The sequence below is a fragment of the Acomys russatus genome, chromosome 1 (assembly GCF_903995435.1).
Source record: "Acomys russatus chromosome 1, mAcoRus1.1, whole genome shotgun sequence".
NCBI classification, from domain to species: domain Eukaryota; kingdom Metazoa; phylum Chordata; class Mammalia; order Rodentia; family Muridae; genus Acomys; species Acomys russatus.
In genome coordinates, this window is record NC_067137.1 from 9,601,168 (window position 1) to 9,625,141 (window position 23,974).

The window sequence follows — 23,974 nt, forward strand, 5'->3', positions numbered from 1 at the left end:
GTTCATACTTTCTGTATCAAAGGTGTCAGCCACTGTAGTTTTATATTCCCCAGTTAGAAATGTTCCTGGTTTCAGTCCTCAATAGTTCCTGCTTCACAAATATGTCTGACAGATATACTAGGCCAGAAGGCTGGAGATGATGCTCCAACGCTTTAGAGAGCTATGGGTGACTGTTCAGGCAGCAAACTGTCTCTGTCATTTTTATTATTAGTATTATTAGTATTAAATTTGGAAGCTGCTAACCCACACTTCCTGTTTACTCGGGTAATTAATTTTACTCCTTCTCAAGTCTCTGATGGGGTTGAAGACCAAATAGTTGAGTGTCACAAATAAGCCTAGTTGTTTAGGTTGTTTAGGGATTAAGATGTCTTTAGAGCTAGATAGATGTTTTAAATTACTAGAGATGAGATATGATAGATATTGAGTTACATTCAGAATTTTAGACTCACCAGGATAGGAAAATGTTTTCTTCAAGGTTGCCAAATACAAACAGCCAAAACACTATGAATGTAACATGATGTAATTCATAAATGTTCTCTGATTCTTTTGCTGTATATAGTTTATTTTATATAGGTATAATAATATAAATGTATATGATATATAAACATTTAAAACAAACAAACAAAACCCAAAAAACAAAAACAACAGAAAAGGAAATGTTCCTGGTTTCATGGCCTCATTCTCAAGGACTAGGCAGAAGCTTGGAGTTGCAGGAGCAGACCCAAGACTACCAAAGGCATCAGGCCTTCATTCTCTTCAAACATCAGGGGCTGTGTGGCACCAGGACACTGTGGGAACGTTATATTCTTTGGTCCAGGCAGCCATCCCTGTGGCCTCAGTGCCTGGAGGAGGACCAGTGCTTTGTTTGCATGCCGTTATGTGTTTATCATTTTGTAAAATAACATTCTGATAGTCTGGTGAGGAAAACTGGGTGTTGGGAAAACAAGAGTAGGTCTCTCAAGGTTATTAAGAAAGCAGCCTTGGGAATGAGGTTTTGAGTAAAGAGGTGTCCGTGAAAGGAGTAGGTATGGAGAGCCTGGGTGTACTGGAGGGCCACTCCAGGGCCACTCTAGTCCATCCCCCAGCCAGCTCTGCCTTGCAGACTGAGCTGTGGCACTGGTCACTTCCTATGCAGCATCCCTCGAGTTGCTCCTCTCCCCCTGTGTGCCCTTCCTTACTAGTTCCCACTAAGTTGAGTGCTGTGCCCCTCGAGGGCCAATGGGTTGAAGTGTGTAAGTAAAATGTGCTTAGAGAGACAAGGCTAGGCCTGCTTGTGTGTGGCATCCCAATTCTTCCCCAGGGCGTCTGTGGCCTGCTGCAGAATTGTGCTCTAGGATTCTATTTGCTTTACAACAGCTGAAGACAGCATTTCTTTTCTAACCACAAGATTTATTCACAGAAGAGACTACACTTCTAGGGCTGAAAGAATGGGACTCAGGTCTGATCCTCCTTTCCCACTGTCCCCAGCCCCTCCCTGTCTCCTGTCTTCTGAACTGCTCCACTCCACTGGAAATAGCTCCCTCTTTTGCATTGACCTGAGAAACAGTGTGGCATCAGCCCTCTGCCATGCTGCAGATTCCTGTCCCACCTCCATGCCACTGACAGGAGTCCAGCCCAGAGGGGTTGTTATATTCCAGCGATCATGGGCATTGGGAGGCTATCATTTGTGCTCCCTGCCAAGATGTAAAGGGATGCAGGTTTCAACAAGGCTGGCTAGTCACTTAGCAAGTGTGCAGGCACCAGCTTGCAGTGTCTTTGCTTTTGTGGGTGTGGGGAAGTTCGGGCTTATTGCTGCCTTTTCTTTCCTATTTCCTTTTTTCTTCCCCTCCTCTCCTTTTTCTTCTCAACTCCCTCTTGTATAAAAGGTTTTCCCAGCAGCCCCTCTTTTCTACATTTAGAGACAGGAAGGACAAAAGTCTGCATTTAGAGACAGGGAAGACAGAATGAGTGAGACTAGGACCACTGCTTTACTATGAGCTCTGGGGTTCTGTGGGGAGAAGAGACTGTCATTAGGACCCTTCTTTAATCTTCCAACTCAGCCTATTTGAAGACACCTTCAGCCTGGTAAAGAATTGAGTAGTGAGAAGAGTGGAATTGGTGCATTTAGACCCAAACTTCTTTCTTTAAGACATCACAAGAATGTTTAAGGCCATGACACCTTGAGACTAGATCCTGTCTGTATTTTTAGAACAACAGAAGGAAGCGTAAAGTTACATTTCAAGCCGAACCCATGGGACAAGGTACAAAACATCTCCCTCATTAAGTACTTCTGCAAAAGCAACAGGAACAAGCTGTTTAAGAAGTGCAGTTTGAAGACGCAGGAAGAGCCTCTTGTTGATACCAAGCTGGTCTGGGTAAAAGCAGCCAAGTATGATTAGTGTCTTTAACTGAGCCTGGATCACATCACCCAGGATCAGAGCTTCATGCCACATGGAGTGAAGGGATTGTACACCAGACTCTCCTCCCCAACTGCTGGTGCCTTGTGCTGTTTAAGTACAGAAACCTACCACCCCAACCTGGAGTTAGTAATAAGCTGGATAGAAGGCTCAGAGATAACTACCTTCCTTCACTTGTAGCTGTTGGTCCTGGAAGGATGAGGGGAGGTGCTGTTAGGTTTACACAGTAGTTTCACGATCTGACTTGCATTTTCAAAATGCTATGTAGAGCCCTACTACAGGGGGTACTTTTTAATTTCCAGTGTATTAAATCCAATCCCAGGGGGCTGGAGAGATGGCTCAGTGGTTAAGAGCACTGCCTGCTCTTCCAAAGGTCCTGAGTTCAATTCCCAGCAACCACATGGTGGCTCACAACCATCTATAATGTGATCTGGTGCCCTCTTCTGGCCTGCAGGTGTACACGCAGGCAGAACACTGTATGTATAATAATAAATAAATCTTTAAAAAAAAAAAATCCAATCCCAATTCACAGACAGTACAGAACAACATAGTAGCATGCTAGAGAACATAAAACGAATGCTATTTCCAGGGCACAGTGATGACCTTGTAATTCCAGCACCTGGGCTACATAGCCTAGGCTATCTCAAAATATAAACATAAAAAGCCAAAATATAAACATAAGGTAGAAGATACTGTCTCTGTTTCAGAAACCACATGGGGATGCTAGGGAGATGGCCCAGGGGTTTCACACCACTTACTGTTCTTGCACAGTACCTGGGTTTGGTTTTCAGCACCCACCTGGAAGCTCATAGCTATCTGTAACTCCAGTCTCAGGGGATCTGAGCCTGTATAGGAACCAGGCATGCGTGTGGTACACAGACACATACAGCAAAATGCTCATACACATAAAAGAAAAAACAAATATCTTTAAAAAAAAAAAAAGCTGATGAAGACAGGAACAGATTAACCATAAGCAAGTAAGAATTTAATGAGGAGCTGGGTATGGTGGTGCACGCCTTTACTGCCAGCACTTGGGAGGCAGAGGCAGGCAGATCTCTGAGTTCTAGGCCAGCCTGGTCTACAAAGCCAGTCCAGGACAGCCAAGCCTACACAGAGAAACCCTGTCTCAGACAGGAGGAAAACAACAACAAAACAAAACAAAACAAAAATAAAAGAATTTAATAAGGTCTGAAACGAATCACAGTACATCTGAGATGAGAGAAATAAAGGCTAGCTTATGGGACTATGGGGGGGGGGGGAAGGGGTTGGCAAAGAAATGTTCCAGAAGGAAAGAGACTTCTTTACAGGCTGGGTGAAGTTTAAAGGTTAATTTTCTTTGGAGAATGAGAGAGGTTCTACAGATACAGCCAGCCTTTGTTGAGTAAATGTCTGCCACCTGTGTACCAAGGAGTCTTAGTGCAGGGCTCAGTGTGGTGGTGAGCTCTTTAAGCATAAGGAATAGAGCCTCAGGAGCGCCTCAGTTTTCATGGTGTTGTTATAATGCAGTACAGTGTCCATATGAAACAGTTAATCTGTAGTGGAGCGCACTTGGCAATGGAGATAGTGGGTACAAAGTTTAGAGGAAAAGGCTTAGGAGAGTCAGGTGTTTAGATTAGCTTTAGAACAGGAGTCTGATTTGAAAACAGCAGAGGTGATAGGGAAAGAACATGCCAAGATGGTGCAGTGAGACACTGCAGCAGCTCGTATCATGAGCACTGGGTTAGCAGAGCCAAGGAGGAGCTGCTGCGCAAGATTGGGTAAGAGACCAGACGTGGTGGCCCTTATAGGTATTTACATTTGGTTCAAGACTTTAAGAGACAATCACTGGTCTCAGGGTGACACTTGAAGTCCAAAACTTCAAAAGCTCCCTGGCAGCAATCTTCCAGTCACCTGGGTCACTAGTAACGGGAATAACATGATTTTTATCCTCGTGCTTTTGGTAAGAGAACCATAGAACCATGGAGTTTATACTTGGAAAGGAAGTATAAGGATTATCTCATCTGGTAAGATTCTTCCCGCAAAGAGAAGCTTTTGAGGGAACTCAAGATACCGACGCTAGCCTAGTAGACATAGTAAACACAGTGAAGGCTGGGTGAGGGCCCAGAGACAACCTGCATGGCTTCCTCCCGTTGAAAGCATAGCAGGGACTATAAGAACTACCCTAACTCCCTGTTTCAAAACAGAGATCTAGTCAAAACAATTAGCAGAGAAAAAATTAACAAGAAGGTGGGCAGATATGTGGTCTCCAGGAGATGGCTCCTGTTAGGGGTAAAAGTAGCAAGTTCTGGTTTGCTTCCTGCCCTGCCTCCTGCCTGATCATCCTTGTAAAAGATCTTTTGAGCCTTCAAAATGGGGCTGCCCAGGCCTCTTTCACAAGCTGCCTTCCTACAGAGGACCCGGCTCCAGACGTGGCTGTCAGCTGCTGCTGTTGTAGGTCTCTTCCTCACTCCGTGAGGCTGCTGGTCCCCAGCTGCTCTACAGTAGTGACCTTTAGAGGCAGCACCTGTGTGGTCAGTAACTGACACTAGCTTTATGCAATACTCCCCTCCCTGCCCCCCTCAGTACTGAGCTGAGGAAGAGCTGGTATGTTTGCCCTGTGTGCCCAGGGTTTAGTCCTCCTCTGGGAAGACTTGTAGGGAAGGGGCTGGTCTCTGTGAGTAGACTGAGGGAGCAGCCTAGAAGCCCTCCCCTGCCTTACTGCCCTCCACGTCTCCTTGCTCTCAGCAACCTGTGGTACCTAGGCCTCTTCAGTGATCACAGTGGCCTGCAAGTCTCTGGAAACACTTTCCCATGCAGGCTCAGAGACTCCTTCCTCTTTAATCCTAAAGATCCCTCACCAGCCCACATCCCTGTGTTCTAGGAGTTAGGCATTAGTTTAGCAGGAAGCCTCAAGCCTGGCAGGAAGTGGGTTGGACAAATGCGCTTATAAAGTCAGGGGAAGCACTGTTTCCCGGTCCCTGAAGCCCACTAGTATGGCCTGTACCATCCAGAGGCTCCATTTCTATCTTCAGAGTTGAAAGTTCTAAAGTCAGGGTATAAGCTGCATGGTGTCTCAAACCTGTAATCCCAGCACTTAGGAGACAGAAGTAGGCAGATCTCTGTGAGCTTGAGGCCAGCCTAGTCTACAGAGCAAGTTCCAGTTCCAGTTCCAAGCCAGCCAGCCAGAATTACACAGTGAGACCCTGTTTCAAAAGAAAAAAAGAAAAGTAACAAATAAAAGGAAATAATAATAAACATTAGGGTTAAAAAAAAAATGGAGGAGACTAGCGAAAACTTGGTAGTAGTGACTTTGCAATGTAAGAGCCAAGCACCTGAGGGAGGTCTATGATCAGGTAGCTTGGGCTCTGTTAGACTGTCAGTGCTGGCAAGAGGCACAATACGCGTGTGTGTGTGTGTGTGTGTGTGTGTGTGTGTGTGTGCGCGCGCGCACGCGCGTGTGCAGCAAAATACCCTTTGTGCTTGGCACGCTTTCTTCAGGAGCTGCGCTTGGGAACACGTAAATACAATGTGTTTGTCTGGGAAACCTTGACTCTGTTCTTGGCTTTGCCTTGATCTTGGGAAGGTTACTTGAGCTCTGTGAAGTGCTGTTGATTCTGAAAAATGGAAAAATAATGTCTGTTTCTTAGTAAAAAGATAAAATAAGAATATTTTTATGATAACCCTTTCATAAAACAGTATACTGTTATTCTATTGCTTTTATTGTTGGAATTGAAGTCAAAGCATATGCCTTGCCAAGTTCACATGACCATAGTTTGTCAGACGAGAAATTCTCTCCTTGATATGTCCAGACTTGTCATTCAGCATCCAGAAGTTCCCATTCTCCTTGCTTATTTATCCTTGCCGTGCTCCTGGAAAGTCAGGTGGAATTATAAAAGAGACTCTGTTAGCAATCTGTAACATAATCATTGCTGTGTAGCCTCCAAGCCCAAACTACAAGAAAGGTTTTCTTAGATACTACTTTTCTCCCATAATTCTCAGCTCATACCTTATTAAGTTATTAACCAGCAATTTCTCAGGCAGCATATTAAACTTTACCCTTAAACAAGTCACAGAGGGAGGAAAACACGCATCTCTCATAAAAGAAATAAAACACGTATTCTGAAACAGTTTTCCAGGCTTTGAACAAATCCCAAACCCCACACAAGGTCTCTTTTTCATCATTCTCTGCATACAGTTTGAATAGCAGCACATTAATAAGAAAAAGATGCCTAATAGAAAGATGGAAAAACACAAAAGTCTCTGGGCGCGGGAACAGGCCAGGTGAGCCTTCATGCAGGCAGCAGGGGAAGGCCTGGCCTGAGTTGCAGGCTTCCCCTTACATGGCAGTAGAGGAGAAGCAGAGCAGGCTATTTCCAGGCCTGCCTTAAGAAGAGCCCCAGTGCTTTCCACAGACTGTGGGCGGGCCTTCTGGAACACCTCCCCAGAGCCCTGGTCAAAGGGTAAAGGCCTTAGTTCTCCTGGATCCTCTCCCCTAGGGGCACAGCTGCTTCCCCAGGAGGAGCCCATAGAGGGATAGAGCACATGGCTGGGGCCTTTGTTCCTTTTCCAGACACTTCCAACCAAGGGTCTTTCTGCAAATGTCTTGAGGTTGGTCCATACGAGAGCAGGGCGCTGGGGGAAGGGCTACATGTCAGTTTCTCCATTTGGGGTGTGTGTGCAAGCACTGGTGGTTTTAGTCTGCCGTAATCACAGAGCCCACCAGCACCACCCCCTCATGAGGGCAAGGTAATCTCAGAGACTGGATAGCCTGCCAACCCCACATGCTGCTGCCAGCTGGCTTGCCTGCAGATCTGAATCCTAGCTGCTACAGTGGAGGGAAATAGCTTGTTTAAAATTACATATTCTGCAATTCATGACCATTTGGCATCATGGCTTAAACAAATCTCCATTTGTTTCTCCAAGAGTGCCATATGCTGATTAGCTGGCCAGGCTGGGGTAAAAATGGAAATCAGAAGGTAAGAGGGAGCTTCTTTTTATTTAATTTACACTTCCACATTTACATGGCTTAACGTGGCCTGCATCAAAGGACGACCTCCTATGCCCTAGCCACAGCAGCTCTGTAAAGCAAACACAAGCTCTGTGGACAGCCACCACAATAGTGCTGAGCTACTGGGATTACAAAGAGGGACCTTTGGGAAACCCAGGGACTGTCAGCAGAATGTCATGATCAAGCCAGCACAGCAGCCCCTCTGAAGCTGGTCAGGAAAGGCATCCCTAGAGGACAGGCTTGGAGGAGCATTTTAAATAAAGGCCCAGCACAGCAGTCCAGGGTCAAGAGCCTGATCATAACAGGGTGTGCAGACATTGTATATAGATGGCACCTTCTCTGCCATTCTCTGGCCACCTCTCCTAGCACAGCCCGTGTAGGCCTGCTGGAGGCCAGTGTTCCTTCTCCTCGCCCCTGGCTTCAGCCAGAAGCCCTGTCTCTTCCTTGCCACCTTCTTGGGAGCCACCATTTGACGTACCCAGACCCTGATGAGCCCTTGCTGAGACTCAAAATCCCATCGCTCCAACTTGTCAGCTGTACTTGTTCCACGTCTGGCAGCTCCTCCTTTTCCTTTTGAGCAGCCCAAGTCCTTCTGTATCTCCTTCACGACACTCCTTTTCATTGCTTTTTTTTTTTCTCCTTCCCCCTACAAAACCATATATTCCGTAAGGTCGAACCTTAGTCCTTTCCCCCTCTCCTTCTGCAGGAGACCCCTATGGTGCTCAACAGAGCTTCGCCTTGGGTAGACAGAGTTTGGAGAATAGTTCCTTAGGAACTGATGTGGCCCAGACCCTGATTCTGTTGAAGTCCAGATCAGGTTTCTGAACTTAGAGACCTTAATAATGCCAGGAGCTTGAAGCAGAACAGTTATTTCCAGCCCTCTCTGAACATAACCACAGATTCTTCTGGAAGAGTTTGCTGTTATATATCCAAAGTAGACTGTGCATTTGAGGGAGCACCTCTGGCTTCACAGTACTGAGTGGACATCTAAGCCCGCCAGTGTGGTTTGCGACGATGGGATGCACAGGATCTTCAGGGCTTCAGGGCTCTTTACAATTGCCCCTGAACTCTCCCAGTGGGGCCCCTGAGCATCCATCCACTGCACTCTTCTTCTGTTCCCTTCTCCCCCTCATCTTGCAACACTATATTCTCTGTAGCTGTGGTACCCAAGCCTTGAGGTGCATTGCTTCCTCCGCTGGAGTCACTGCTTTCAAGTGTTTTATTTTGTTTTAAATAGCCAAAACTTCCATACCAAAAACATAAAACAACCTTTTACATGTGGCCAGTAGATATGTGTGCAGATGTGTGCATGTATACACACAGATACTCCAGATACACACTGATTTGTGAGGTCTAGTGTAGCTTCAAATTGTGAATAGTAGCTAATTAAGACTTGAGTCATTTTTACCCTCACCTCCAAAAACCTGCAGCAGATTCTGGGAGGCAGAAGCAGGAAGACCATAACAAGCTCAGGGTAGCCTGGTCTATATAAAAAATTCCAGGCCAGCCAGAGTTATACAACAAGACCCTGTCTCAAAAATACACACACACCAGCCAGCCAGGCATGGTGGTGCACACCTTAGATCCCAGCACTTGAGAGGAAGAGGCAGAAGAATCTCCAAGTTCAAGGCCAGCCTGGTCAACACAGTTAGCTCCAGGATAGCCAAGGTTGTTACATAAAGAAACCCAGTCTCTAAAAAACAAAACAAACAAAAAACAAAACCACACGCGCGCGCACACACACCTGGGGATTGAATTCAGTTTCCTTAAGACTTAGATTTGATTTCAGTAATGTTAGCTTTCAACATACAAGTAGCCTTATTGATACCATCCATCCAGTACAGTGTATGGTATATCTTTACCTAGAAAAATAATTTGAAAGTTAGAAAAATTATTCAGTTATTTTACTTAAAATACTTGTATTTTATTAATTATATTCTCATTCAAACATATATAAGATTAATCATTCTAGCCAAGAACTTTCTGGAACCCCTGTAACAAGCAAGGTACTTGTTGTTTGGAGTTTGTGTTCCTCTTTCCTATCTCCATTGTGTCTCTTTTACTGGCCATGAGCCACCAGTTTATTTCATAACTGATGAAGTGGACCATATATATTCTACAGTTTGAAAAACACTATTCAGGACTCTAAGTTCCTTGAGGGCAGTGACTGTGTCATCTTCATCCTTCAGACCCTGGCACTCTTCCTGGCTCCTAGTGACTTCTGAGTAAATGTTTTCTGAATGAATAGGCCTCAGTTAAAACAGACCGACAGCCTCTGGGATTCCGGAAGGGCCAAGAGAGGTAAATAATTTATCACAGGCTTCCTAAGAGCTCCTGCCATCATCTAGACACTGGGGCCATTGTGGATGTGTCCTCCCTTCTCTCCCCAGCCCCTGCTTCCAGGACAGAGGGCAGAAGGTTTAATGGAGTTCAGAAATTTCCCAAGGCAAAGGCACACTCATCAGGTTCTCGGATGGGTGTTTATCAAGAGACAAATGATTTTTATAAAGAATAGTGGAAGAAAAACAAGGTTCTCAAAAGAGTCCTTTATTTCATTTCTTATATATAAACTTAGTCCTGATGCCTGACTCTTTCTGCACCTTCTAACACTGCTATTCTGCTGGGGTTTAGCCCATCTGTTAGACCCTGACCAGTTCTGATTTTTTTTCAAACACTATAAATCTTCATTAGTCTATGCCCATGCCAGGAATTTTCCATTTGGATGTTAAAAAAAAAAAATCCCCAGGCCCCCCAAAACCCTGTGGTTTGTTTCCTGTCCAGCTGGCTTGCTGCTCCTTGGGGTTTTATTCCTGTCATCAAAGAAGCTTGACAGACCAAGAACAAACCTCTGGCTCACCCTGAACTCACATGTACTGTCTCCAAGTCAGAGCAAGTGAGAAAGAAAGAAAAAAGTATTTTCCTGACTGAGAAGCCAGGTCAGAGAAAACGAACTCTCTGACTCCTCATGGGCCTGCTATGTGGCTGTCCTGGAGGGTGGAGCCTTGAATGGTAGGCTGCAGGCCAGAGTCGCTCAGCGTGGGCTCTGTTGTGACCCTGAGTCTCTGTTCCTGGGATCTAAAGTGACAGTGTGTGAAGGAGCCTTCATAATTTTGATTGCAACAAGCTGGCCCAGAGCCTCAAAGTCACGGAGAAGCTGGAGTGGCCTGTCTCTGCCGTGTCCCAGGAAGCCAGCGCATTTAGCAGCCAGTGTCTGCTTAGGAAACATGCAAGGGGTTCTGTTCATTGAGGAATGTTTAAAAGGATGTTAGCTTCTGCATGCAGCTCTTGGGAAGCCCAGGCAGGAGGACAATGCAAGTTCTAGGCAGTCTAGCCTACATACTGAACCTTGGCTTTTTTAAAAAATTAAAAACAACAACAACAACAAAAGCTTAGCAGGTTTTACAGTGGCACAGGCCTATAATCTGTAGTCAGGAGGTGGAAACAAGAGAATCAGTTCAAAGTCAGCCTCTGATAGATAGGAAGTTCAGGGCCAGCCTGGATTATATGACACCCTATCAATAATAATAATAATAATAATAATAATAATACAAAAAGACATTAACATGCTAAAGATCTCATTGTAAAAACCTGTGACTCCCTCAGTTTGAAAAGTAAACCAATTTACCACAAGCTTGTCTTTGTGGCTATGTCCAGAAAACACTGACACAAGAGGCCGTGACTGTGCAATGCTACATGGTATGTGGTAGCCAACAGTAACTTAGGGCATTAAGGAGCACCCATTCAAAGCAGCTCATCTGCTTTCCCAGAACATGCCAGGTTTTTTATGGTCCAAACAAATCCCTTCCACACTTGTTGTCATATCTCAAAATACCCTTTGGTCAACTTTGTCTATCTGAATCTTCCCATCTTACCCTGCCCAAGTTCATGTGTGAAGACCAAGCTCAGTTGGAGGGCACTTGCCTCTCATGCTTGAGATCCTAGATTCAGTCCCCAGTACTGCCTAAAAAGACAAGACAAAATAAAACAACACAGCCACTGACATTCTTATAGTCCCTTGCCATTTCTTCTGTCCCCACTAGTACGTTTTTCCTCTTCATTCCTTGGGTCTTATCCTAGGATCTCTTTGTTCTCCCTTTATAACTAGGCAGACTCAGAGGCCTAAGGCCTTTTTTCCCCCTCTTCTCCCCAGCCCTAGCGAAAAGCTCTTGCTGAGCCCTATGCTAACATTTGGTGGTTCATCACTTCCCCCACCCCTGTCTCAGGGCTGGATGTCTGTGTTCTTATTCTCTTCCCTGAGTCGTCTTTCAGCAGGGTAGACCCCAGCTGTTAAACACTGGTGCAGCTGTGCAAGGAAGAGTAAGGACAAGGAATTATGACTGAGTAACTTGAAGAAAACAAGATAAAGGCAAAAGATGGGCAAGATTGGGAAAGAGAAACAAGGGGGTGGAGTGATAGTTTGGTTAGTTGGCAGAGTGTTTGCCTCCCAAGCCTGAAGACCTGAGTTCAGATCCCAAAGCCCATTGAAAAGCCAGCCATGCCAGGGCATGTCCTGGTCCCCATATTGTGGAAGCAGAGACAGGAGAATCCCTACGACTCGCTAACCAGATGGTCCGGCCCAGGTTCAATGAGTGCCCAGTCTCAAAACATGTGGGAGAGAGTAAGAGGCATGGCTCAGTGGGTAAAGAATATTGTGCAAGCCTGGTGGCCAGAGCTCAATCCCCAGAACCCACACAGGGAGAAGGAGAAAACCAACTCTACAGAATTGTCCTGACCTCCTCGTGTGTGCAGAGCATGTACATGAGCAACACATACATTCTGGCAATATTTTCTTAGGTTTTAAGTAATAGTAAGGGGACCTGGAGAGATGGCTGCCAAGCCTGAGGGGCTGAATTTGATGTTTCGAACCTAGTGGTGGAAGGAAAGAGGCAGATTGTCTCTGCTGACACCTACATCACAGAAACATCGTACCTATAAATTAAAACTGAAAGTATAGAAAGTAGTTGAGAAAGATACCTGACATCAACCTCTGGCCTTCTTATGTACATATATGTGTATTACAGGTGTACACCACCCTGCATGGTGATAGTACTTTTCTCATGTTAGAGGATGCCAGCTTAAGGATGCGAGCAGTTCAGGATGAAGGCAGAAGCACACTATAGGGAACTGGTAATTGCACATATACAAAAGGTGAAACAGGCTAAAACTCCACCAGTCAAAACACTAGTGCCATCCCTAGTCTTAGGTTAGAAGTAGAAGAGGACAGGGTTAAGCCCTCCTGAGCTATCTTTACCTGTCAGACCTTGGGTGTCCTTTCCATTTCACTATGACACCTTGATGCTCCAGTGACTCATAGGGAGACAATAAGGTCGGTGCCATGTTAAAGACCAAGAGTCTCCTCAGGTCACAGAGATGACAAGTGACAAAACCTATGTAGCAGAGCCCACTGTGCCTACTAGTTTTACCCCAGATGCCAGGTCCTTAACATACCAAATCTGGGTCTGTCTATTGTTAGTCTGACCTGGGACTCAGGGCCAGGGCTCCTCAAGTATTGTTCGCAAAAGAAAGTCTAAGCTACTTGCTATTTCTGCCAGTCTCTAAATGAAGGAATAAATCTCACATACTCATCTGTGTGTTGTTCAGAGACTGTTTTCAGTCAGTAGGTGTTGTTTTTCATATGTGAGTGCAGTAGCTTCACCTAAATGTTAAATCACTTAGTTTTATAACCAGTGGCCACCATCACCCCACTTTGTCCAAGTAAGAGGCGAATACAAGGTCTTCATTATGCCTGCTCCCTGTTTCAAGTCAGTGGGATAAAAATTGAAACCTTAATTTACCTGGAGTGCAGCATAGAGTTTTATCTGCTTGGTCCTCATGTAGGCTTGAGTAAGAATGGCCCCAAAGGCTCACATATCAGAATGCCTTGTCATCAAGAGTGGCACTATTTGAGGAGGATTGAGCAGTTAGGAGACATGGCTTTGTTGGAGTAGGTGTGGCCTTGCTGGAGAAATTGTGTCACTGGGGGTGGGCTTTGAGGTTTTAAAAGGCCATGTTGGATCCAGTGTCTCATACACTGTACCTGTCTGAGTGCCTCCGTGTTCTGTGCATGACCATGATGAACTGTAAGCCAGCCCCAATCACATGCTTTCTTTATAAGAGTTATTGTGGTCATGGTGTCTCTTCACAGCAATGGAACAGTGAATAGGACACGGACTAGTCTCAGCCACAGGCTCATGGCTGATTTTCTTGTCTTGCTACCCACAACAGTCCATCATATTTTAGTGTGATATAGCTACCTAAACTTTATGACGTGCCAATTAGAAAACACCCATTTTTCTTTTTCCTAAGGCCAAGTCCGTTTACTGTCCACTTTTATTTTCTAGGCAAAATCCATGCTTGGTGACCAGAGCTGTGTGCATTGATATTCTCTTCCTGCTGACTAACTGCCTGGAAAGACCTGCGGAAGGCAAGGAGGCAGGTATGACTCACAACTCTACCTTGGAATGCTGCAGGGAGAGTTCTGGGCAGCTCTGCAGCACAGTCACCCACAGCTAAATGTGTATGACTGACCAACAGACTCCATGTGGCACCTTCCTACAAGTCTCAAGGAAATCTGCTCTTGTTTGCTTGGAGTTTGACCATTAAATACGTTCTATTTAGTCATCCAGAGGAGTGTGAACTCTACTCAGATAACCTCTGTGTTTTCAAGACCTTGGCCTTTCACTATTTTATGCTCTTCTTTGAAAATGTCATCATTTTCAGTAATGCTTCATCCTGTTCTATCCTGTAGAGATAGCTGGACTGGCTCATTGATTGGTATTTGAGTCCCTGTTCTTAATATGCCCTTCACCAGTTTGCGTAAGAGTTCCTCCCTCAGCCTCTGACTTCATACATGTCTCTAGGCCATGTGTGTATCTAATTATAGATCCACATATAGTTGTTCTGTTTTAATCATGAGTCACAAAGTGAATTAAAGAGAGAAGGGTATCCCATATACATATATGATATGTTCACAGAAAAGGCCTTTGGGACGTGTAGGACGTGACTTCTAGGTCACAGACTGAAGTGGATTTTCACCAATCCAAACTGGAATGCAGGACACTGAGCCTGCAACTGGTTAAAATAAGCCTTTCCTAACTGACTAGGCCTGTCTAAGGAGGCTGCAAGTACAGTGTCAGGTTCTGAGTACAAGCAGGCCAGGCCTTTCCTCGGTTGTGTTTAGCTTGTCCATGATTTGTTGCCTTCCAGGAAATATGCTCAGGCTGTCGAAGTCCGGCTCTGTTCATGTGGAGATGTGTTCCCAAACTCAAACTAAAGTGTTCTGTGTGCGAGGGTTGTATTATTAGCCCATAGGGCTCCTGTAGCCATGCAGAGGTGATCAGAACACAGAACCCTCTCCACATCCATAATTGCTTTATAGGAATCACATCCTGGTTTAGCCAGGCACTGGAAAGGTAGAGACAGGAAGATAAGGAGTTCAAGGCTGGCCTCAGCTACTTGTTGAATTCTAAGCTAGCCTGGCTTATCTTCTGCCAGGAAAAAATAAATTAATTAAGAATAATATCCTAACTTGTTCCCCTCATCTCAACATAGTGAATATTGTCCCCCTTATATTCTTTAATAAATAAAATATAGGTCATTCTAGCTGTAAGGAACCTCTGTGTTACATCCACTTTAGTTTACACTTGAGTTAACTGGGGTCCAGAGATTACAAAAAGAATGTAAACCAGATGCTATCAAATAAGCTGTAGTAGACTTTTACCATCCCGTATCTCATCCTTGAATTTCACATCTGTATCTGCAGACCCTGGCCACTAATCTCTTCCCCAGGATACTGGCAAAGTTGTGTGTTTGAAATCATTGGTCCCGTGGGCTCTATCCATATGGAACCCTGTTCCCAAACTCAAACCACCTTAAAGTGCTTTGCAGGGGCCAAGGGCATAGGAAACTCCCTCACCCAGATGTGCACTGTGTTTAGTCTTGTACAAAAGGGTCAGTCCTTGGATGTTATAATGTACCATTGCTTCCCCAACTTCTTTCTTATCCTTTGTTTATTAATTCCTTGAAGGTGGCTTGGAAGTTTCTAATCATTCTGTCTTCCAAACCCTTTTTGGGGGCGGAGGGTGTTCAAGACAGGGTTTCTCTGTGTAGCCTTGGCTGCCCTGGACTCGCTTTGTAGACCAGGCTAGCCTCAAACTCACAGAAATCTGCCAGCCTCGGCCTCCCAGACTGCTGGGATTACATGTGTACACCATGATGTCCGGCTTGTCCTCCAAACTCTTACCATTAATTAGAGCATATGCCCCGAGTAAATGTGACCACACGAAGGAAGTTCCAGGACAACCAGGGCTACACAGAGAAATCCTGTCTCAGGAGGGGGAAACAGTCCGGGAAGAGGAACTGCTTGAATACCTGCTTAGGCTGTTGGAGATCTACCTGGTCACCTAACTAATGCAGCAAAGGTGCTTTTCTTTTCGTGGTGTTCAGGAGATGCGCTGATGTCAGAGGCATCTTGAGCGCAGGTATTAGAAGCCAGTGCTAACTATGCCTGGGACTGAGAGGAAGTGCAACAGGGACTGGAGGAGGCCCTGCGGGGGAGGTTCGTGCTTCTTGGTTTGGGTGCTTTGTAGGTCGTAGTCAGATCTAGAAAAGGAACAAAGAAGAGGCAGATATTACCAACAGAGAAGCAATCTGCACCGCCATCAAAGAACTGGGGTGTTTGGAGTTTGGGGTTCAAAGAAAAACAAGTATTACTAGAAGGGAAGCTAGTGAGCCAGAAACAAAGTCACAGAGAGCCCCATAGGACAAAATCCAAGGAGCCTAGATTTGACTGTAAAGGCAAAGAAAGTTACTGCGTGTTATAAGACACGGTAGAATTATGTGGGTTTTTAAACAATATGACCTTTCTTTGTCTGCACTCTTCCTAGATTCTTAGCACCCTTAAGGAGCCAAGTTCTTATAAAAAAATACAACTGAAGATTCTTGAGGTGGTGCACTTTTAATTTCTTCTTTGTTGTTATTTATTTGTGTGTGTTTGTTGTGCATTTGTGTCAGTACTCCCATACCAAAGCACAGGAATGGTCAGGACCACTGTGCAGCTTTGGTTCTCTTTTTCCACCACATGGATTCTGGGAATCAGTTCAGGTTGTCAGGCTTGGTGGAAGTGCCTCTACCTGCTGGCCCATCTTGCCAGTCTGCATGTCCTTTCTGTTGGGGCAGGATCATACTGTGTAGTCTCAGTAAACCTGGAACTGGCTGTGTTGATCAGGCTGAAGTTTAAATCACAGAGATCTGTCTGCCTCTGCCTCCCAAGTGCTGCAATTACATATGAATTTAACAAGTCCAACATGGCTGAAAATTCATCCACTGACTACTAAGGATACTTGGTCATCATGATAACCAAATTTAGGTGTGTAGGAAAAGGAAACTGAAAGACCAGGCCAGAGTAAAAGGCAGTCCTGCTAAAAAAATAGTTCAGGGGTATGTAATTGTAGGAGACTTCTTCCTTTTACTTCCATTTTACAAATTTTACACCACAACTCAGTTTCATTAATGTGTACATACATACATTTTTGTTACATTTTTCTGGAGTTGGTTCTCTTGTCAAGTGGGTTCTGAAGATTGAACTCAGGCTGTCAGGCATGTCAGCTTGCACCTGTACTCACTGAACCATCTTGCCTGTTTGATACATTTACATAGTAAATGTATTTATAAATAGTACTAGTTACCAAAATAAATAAAGCACAAAGTTCAGGGAGATTTTTGGCTTAGGCTTTTGAATGGAAGCGGTTCTGCCCATCCCTCTCAAACTTTGTTCTGTTAGTAGCATTAAAAGGCCATTCCTATCTCTGAAATGTCTTAGAACCACCTTGAAGGGCTGGGACACAATGGGGAAAACCTGGAAGGAGAAAGGCGAGAAGATCATTAGAAAAGCCTGCAAAAGTGACATGGTTTTTGTGCTTCAAACGTTTATCTTAGTTCTTCTAAATCATTCATGGTTTCCTCACCCATTAGTTCCCCTTTAAAAATCCAAATGTGGGGTTGTGTTTGGGGTTTTAAAGTGATTTAAGCCCACAAGAACATGTGTTCTCTGTCTCCTTCTTTCCCTCTTTGTCAGCATTAGCATGCAGCAGTCTCGTGCAGGAAGGAAGATTCATTTCAGCTGTAGCTGAGAGAAAGGGACCATCTAGAGGTCCCAGAGGCTGAGCCACAGGCCCGTATAAGGCTGTGCAAAGACAGAACTTTACTTCCTTACTTCCTTCTTTCTTTCTTTCTTTCTTTCTTTCTTTCTTTCTTTCTTTCTTTCTTTCTTTCTTTTTTTCCGAGACAGAGTCTCTCTGTGTTAGCCTTGGCTGTCCTGGACTCGCTTTGTAGACCAGGCTGGCCTCAACTCAGTGATCTGCCTGCCTCTGCCTCCGAAGTGCTGGATTAAAGGTGTGCACCACCACACCCGGCCCTATTTCTAATCTTAAATTCAACCTAAGTTACTTGTTCCCAGAGCAGGAAATTTCCACTGAAATATCTATTTGCTAATAGTCTCTGGTACTTGCTAAGTATTTATCCCCTTTGCCCTCAGAGATAAACTTTCTGTTTGCCTGTCGACCCACCCCTTAAATTTGCTTTTATTTTTCACAGCTATTGAGTTTATTTACCACATATTTAAATAAATATCATACTAATGCGTTAGACTCCATTTTAAGCTTTGTCTCTTTCTTTCTCTCTCTTTCTTTCTTTTTGGTGGGTTTATGAGTGAGTTTTTCTTTTTTAGGTTCCATTTTATGGATTTTGCTGCTGCTGCTGTTCTTTTTAAGACAGGGTCTTATGTTGGCCAGGCTGGCCTCAAGCTTAATATGTACCCAAGGGTGATGTTGGTTTTATGCTGGGCTAGGGACTGAATCTGGCCTCATGCATGCTCCACCACCCAACCCCATTTTACTTTTTGCTACCTGGTTGTTTTATACTTACCTGTTGTCTTAGTTAGGGTTTCCACTGCTGTGAAGAGAAACCATGACCACAGCAACTCCTGAGGAAAATGTTTACTTGGGTCTGGCTTACAGTTTCAGAGGTTTAGTCCATTATCATCATGGATAGAAGCATGGGAGAGTTCAGACAGACATGGTGCTGGAGAAGGAGCTGAGAATTTCTACTTTTTTTTTTTAGGTTTATTTATTATGCACACAGTGTTCTGGTCTGCACACCAGAAGAGAGCACCAGATCTCATTATAGATGGTTGTGAGTCATCATGTGGTTTCTGGGAATTGAACTCACACGTTTGGAAGAGCAGACGGTGCTCTTAAGCTCTGAGCCATCTCTTCAGCCCGAGTTCTACATCTTAATCCACAGGCAGCAGCAGAAGACTCTTTTCCACACTGGATAGAGTTTGAGCATAGGAATCCTCAAAGCCACCCCATGGTGACACACTTCTTCCAACAAAGCCACACCAACTTTAGCAAGGCCACACCTCCTAATAGCGCCAGTCCCTATGGGCCAAGCATTCAAATACATGAGTCTATGGGGGCCATACCTATTCAAACCACCACATTCCACTCCCTGGCCCTAAAGGTTTATAGCGATAACATAATGCAAAAATAGATTTAGTTCAACTTCAAAGGTTTCTATAATCTATCAAAGTTCAAAGTCTCTTCTGGGATTCATGTAACCTCTTAACTAGAATCCCCTATAAAATCAGTCAAAAAACAGATCACATACTTCCAACATATCATGGCACAGGATATACATTACCAGCTCAAAACATAGGGAAGGGAGCACAGTGAGGAAATGCTAGGCCAAAGCAAGACCAGCTGGGCAAACTCTGCATCTCCTTGTCTGATGTCAAAATGTTTTTCTGATCTCCAGCTTCTTTCAGATTTGTTGACTCTAACACTTCTTTCTATTGGGTTGGCTCCACTCCCTGTTAACAGCTCTCCTTAGCAGGTACCCCGTGACTCAGAAATTTCCAGCATCTTGGGGTCTCCAAGGCAGTTCGGGCTTCAACTTCACAGCTTCACACAAGGGCCTCTTGGGACCTTCATGAGGGATACCCTTGCCGCATGCGTGGCCTCAGAGGCTTTCAGAGGCTTTCGCTAGTGGCAGAGGGAGATTCCATAACCCCTTTCACACAATAGCCTCTTTGGGCCTTAATGCAGGGACACCCCTGCCTCACACCTGGCCTCAGCAACTTTCCCTAGTCTCAGAAAGAGATTTCTTAACTCTAAGGCTGGAACTGCATGCCTGGAGCTGCCAAGTTCTGCTGTTTGTTAGGGCTGGAACATGGCCCCCTTCTTCACCAGCTTTCTGTTGTCAGTGGTTTTCTTCACTGCTTAAGCTTGGGGTTCTGGAACTTGCTTTATAGATCAAGCTGGCCTTGAACTCAGAGAGCTGTCTGCCTCTATCTCGTGAGTGCTGGGATTAAAGGAGTGTACCAACATTCCTGGACCTAAACTTTTCTTTAATTCCTTTTCTTGGTGGGATCTTGCCCCAAGGTCCCTTAATTCCATTTTTTTTTTTTCCAAGACAGGTTTCTCTGTGTAGCCTTGGCTGTCCTGGAACTCACTCTGTAGACTAGGCTGGCCTCAAACTCAGAGATCCACCTACCTTTGTCTCCCAAGTTCTGGGATTGAAGGCATGCGCCACCACCTGCCAGTCCACTTTATATCTTTAATCTATTTATCTCCTTGAACACAGGATTTAGCTCTATTCCACTTCCTGATATTCCTTTAATCCTTGACCATTTTGTAATTTTCCTTGCTCATCTTGCAATAGTTCATCAAAACACTCTTCGTAAGAGTAAACCACAGTGAGATGTAATATGAATAAATAAAATATATTTTTAAAAAAGAGTGAACCAGGGGCTGGAGAGATGGCTCAGTGGTTAAGAGCACTGACTGTTCTTCCAGAGGTCATGAGTTCAATTCCCAGCAACCACGTGGTGGCTCACAGCCATCTATAATGTCATCTGATGCCCTCCTCTGGCCTGCAGGTGTACATGCAGGCAGAGCTTTGTATACATAATAATAAATAATAAATCTTTAAAAAAAAAAAAAAGAGTGAACCACAGGACAGAGTCTATACTAGGCTGTTTTGAAATTTCCTTTGCCTATGCATTTAATTTAAATCTCTTCACTTTAGCCTCAGGCAGACTCTTTGGACAAGGGCAAAAGGCAGTCACATTCTTCACCAGAATATCACAAGAATTATCTCTAGGCAAGATACCAAAACTCTTCTCCTCTGAAACCTCTTGAGCCAGGCCCCCACAGTTCAAATCACCCTCAGCACCACTGTCTTCCATATTCCTATTAGGGTGGCCCATGAAGTCCCGCTTAAAGCATTCCACTGCTTTCCAAATTCAAAATCCCAAAATCCTGTGCTGCAGCTTCTAAATCAGTTTTCACAGTGTCTTTCCTGCCTATGAGCGTGTGAAGCAATCTGAGAGCAGAGCTGGGACTCAAGTGTATTACTAGAAGGAGAGCACTCACCACCCTGGGCAGGACCTGCCCTTTTCCCCTTGAAAATGGGCATACTTAGGGCCACCACACCAGCCTGTCCCAGTAGCCGGCTGCTGGGGACTGGTCTGTGGTTTCTTCCTTTGCTGGGATTTATAGGTCAGATCTCATCACTCTGCCGACTATAATCCACTGGAATCTTACTTTATAATTGTTACTATTTTTCTTCTAGATGCTCTAAAAGTCACCAGCTCACCAGAATCCTAATTGGTCTAACTGCCAAGCAGTGTGCTTTTAGAGCAGAGTTGGATAAGAACACAGGCACTCTATATTAACTCAGGTGTGTGGTCTAGAAGCTGGTGATATCAGCCCTCCCTCCAGCCAGCTCGGGTGCTGTGGGTGGTCAAGTGGTGAAGTCTGTGCAGCATATTCAGCATGCTTAGAACATGAACTTTGTGCATGAAGTGAAGAAATACAGCCCATGCTTTTCATGACCTATGAACTCCCTTTACTTGGTTCCTAGGAAATACAGCTGAACAGTTATAGAGAATAAAAATCTTGACAACCTACAAGCACCTGCTTTGGTTGTCCAGTCTAATTAGCAATCCGAGCAAACTGAACATCATTTGTACTATCCCTCGGCTGTATGCTTTTAGTCATGCTGCGTGCAGACCTGTCTAGTGTGACACGGGTGGTATGGTTCTCGTGGCTGGGGTGAGAGAGGAGGAGGAATTGAGAGCAGGTTTCAGAGTCTCCTGGGGACTTCAGATTTCTGAGGCTGTACCTATGGAATTTCAAGGAAATTGTTGAAGTTTCATCAGCAACAGGTTAGTTTGTTTCCTCCAAACCCTGGGCTCTGATCTGAACTTGCTTATCCCAAAGAACTGTGTGCTCTGACATAGCGGCTAGCTTCCTTCCACGTTACAGCTGTGCTTGCCTTGTTGACTCCAAGTGAGTACTGTGTCCAGAGGCCACTCGAAGAACTGCGGTTTCGTGCTGTCTAACTGTAAGAACATGGCAAATGTCCCTGGAAGTGACTTGCCAATGCGTCTTCCAACTTCTTTTTCAGGATTGTTCTTGCTATTCAGATTCCCTACATTTGTATATGAATTTTAGATCAGTCTTGTCAATCTATTAAAAGAATGGAAAGAAAAGCTAGCTGGAATTTGGTTGGGATTGCATTAAATTTGTATCAGTTTGAGGATTATTGTCATCATAGCAATAGTATTTTTGGACCCATGAACTGAAGAGGATTTTACATTTATTTAAATCCCCAACCTGGGGGACTCAATTAGCTCATTTGGTAGATTTCTTCCCTAGCATATACAAAGCCCCAAATTTGATGCCGAAGACTGATAAAACTGGGCGTGGTGGCACACACTTATAATCCCTGCACTCATGAGCTAGAGATAGAAGGGTCAGGGGACATCTTCAAGTACATAATGAGTTTGAAGCCGTCCTGGGCTACATGACTGTTGATGGTCTGTAGTTTTCAGCTTCCCACCATGTGTGTTTTTAATTACTGATCTTTTGTTCTGCACCCTTTCTGATCTCATAGGGGGGAAGGGATGGGTTCCTTAGGGATTTCTGTATCCAAGATCATGTTAAACACAGTAGAAATAATTCTTCATTTTTAGTCTGGATGTCTTGCTTATTCTTGCCTGATATTCCTCTAGCTAGACTCCCTGGAACACTGTTCAAATAGGACTGTTAAGAATAAGCATCCTTGTCTTATTCCTCATCTCAAGCTAAATGATGTTCGCTGTGGGTTTTCATAAATGCCTTTATCAAACTGAACAAGTCTTCTATTTCCAGTGTATTGAATTTTTAAAAAATACTAAAAGGGTGTCAAATCTTGGCAAGTGTTTTTTCTGTGTCTGCCAAGCTGATGGTGTCATTTCTTTTTTATTTTGTATTTTGAGACAAAAATCTCACTGGTAGCTTAGGCTGGTCTAGAGCATCTCACATGGTCCAGGCTGGCCTCTCAGTGTTCCTCTGCCTCAGCTGTCCAAGTGCTGGGATTGCACGTGTGAGCTGCCATGTCACACACTCTGAGAGTATGATTTTTATTCTTTATTCTGTTCATTCCATGTGAACTGTGACTTTTTATATGCTAAGTTAGTATTCCAAAGTTTATGTAACTTGTTTATGCACAGTTTATCAATAGTTGATGGACACATAGATTGTGTCCTGTTTTCTCTGTTTTGAGAATGTCATAGGTGGAGCCCTGAACATCTGCAAAGAAGTGTTTGCTTAGATGCAACAAAACAAAAGCAAAAGAACAAAAATAATTAAATGCTGCTGGGTGGTGGTGGCCTGCGTGTCTTAATTCCCAGTGCTCAGGAAGCAGAAATAGGCAAATCTCTGTGAGTTCAAGGACAGCCTGGTCCAAGAGCAGGTTCCAGGATAGCTAGGGTTACACAGAGAAACCCTGCCCCACCCCACCCCCCACCTCCCACCAGCAGCAGTAACAGGAGGAAGAGAAGAAAAAGAAAGAGGAGGAAGAGGAGGAGGAGGAGGGAAAACCTTGGGGGCGGAGACTGGAGATATAATGTGGCTCAGAGGTTAAAAGCACTGGCTGTTCTTCCAAGGGTCCTGAGTTCAGTTCTTAGTAACCACATGGTAGCTCACAACCATCTATAAGGAGATCTTGTGCCCTCTTCTGGTGTGCAGGCATACATGCAGGCAAAACACTGTATACATAATAAACAAATCTTTTTTTTTTTTTTTTTTTTTTTTGAGACAGGGTCTTGTCTCTCTGTGTTAGCCTTGTCTGTCCTGGACTTGCTTTGTAGACCAGGCTGGCCTCAAACACACAGTGAGCCACCGCCTGCCCCTGTCTCTGCCTCCCGAGTACTGGGATTAAAGGCATGCACCACCACACCTGGCTTCAGTATTTGCTATCTTTAAGCCAAATATCTATTCAACATTTTACACAACTCTCCTGTAAATTGGTGTTTGTCTTATCATTGAGCTGTAAGTCTTTTGGTGAATGTGTGTGTGTGTGTGTGTGTGTGTGTGTATACACGTACATGTGTGTGCCCTTAGGCACAAGGAGAAGACAGCTTGTGGGAATTAGTTCTTTCCTTCTACCTTGTGGGTTCTAGGAATCTAACTCCACAAGAAGACCAACAGAGTCAACTAGCTTGGGCCCATGGTGGCTCACAGAGTCTGAACCACCAACCAAAGAG

The 23,974-nt window shown here is 44.6% G+C and overlaps 1 protein-coding gene across 1 annotated transcript in view; it reads left to right on the forward strand.

Annotated features, from left to right (window-relative positions):
* Positions 1-23,974, forward strand: part of Thada (THADA armadillo repeat containing) — a 282,053-nt gene that overhangs the window by 202,143 nt on the left and 55,936 nt on the right. The window contains exon 31 of the mRNA XM_051161396.1: positions 13,725-13,819. Coding sequence (XP_051017353.1) covers positions 13,725-13,819 — 95 coding nt within the window. The remainder of the gene's footprint in view (positions 1-13,724; positions 13,820-23,974) is intronic.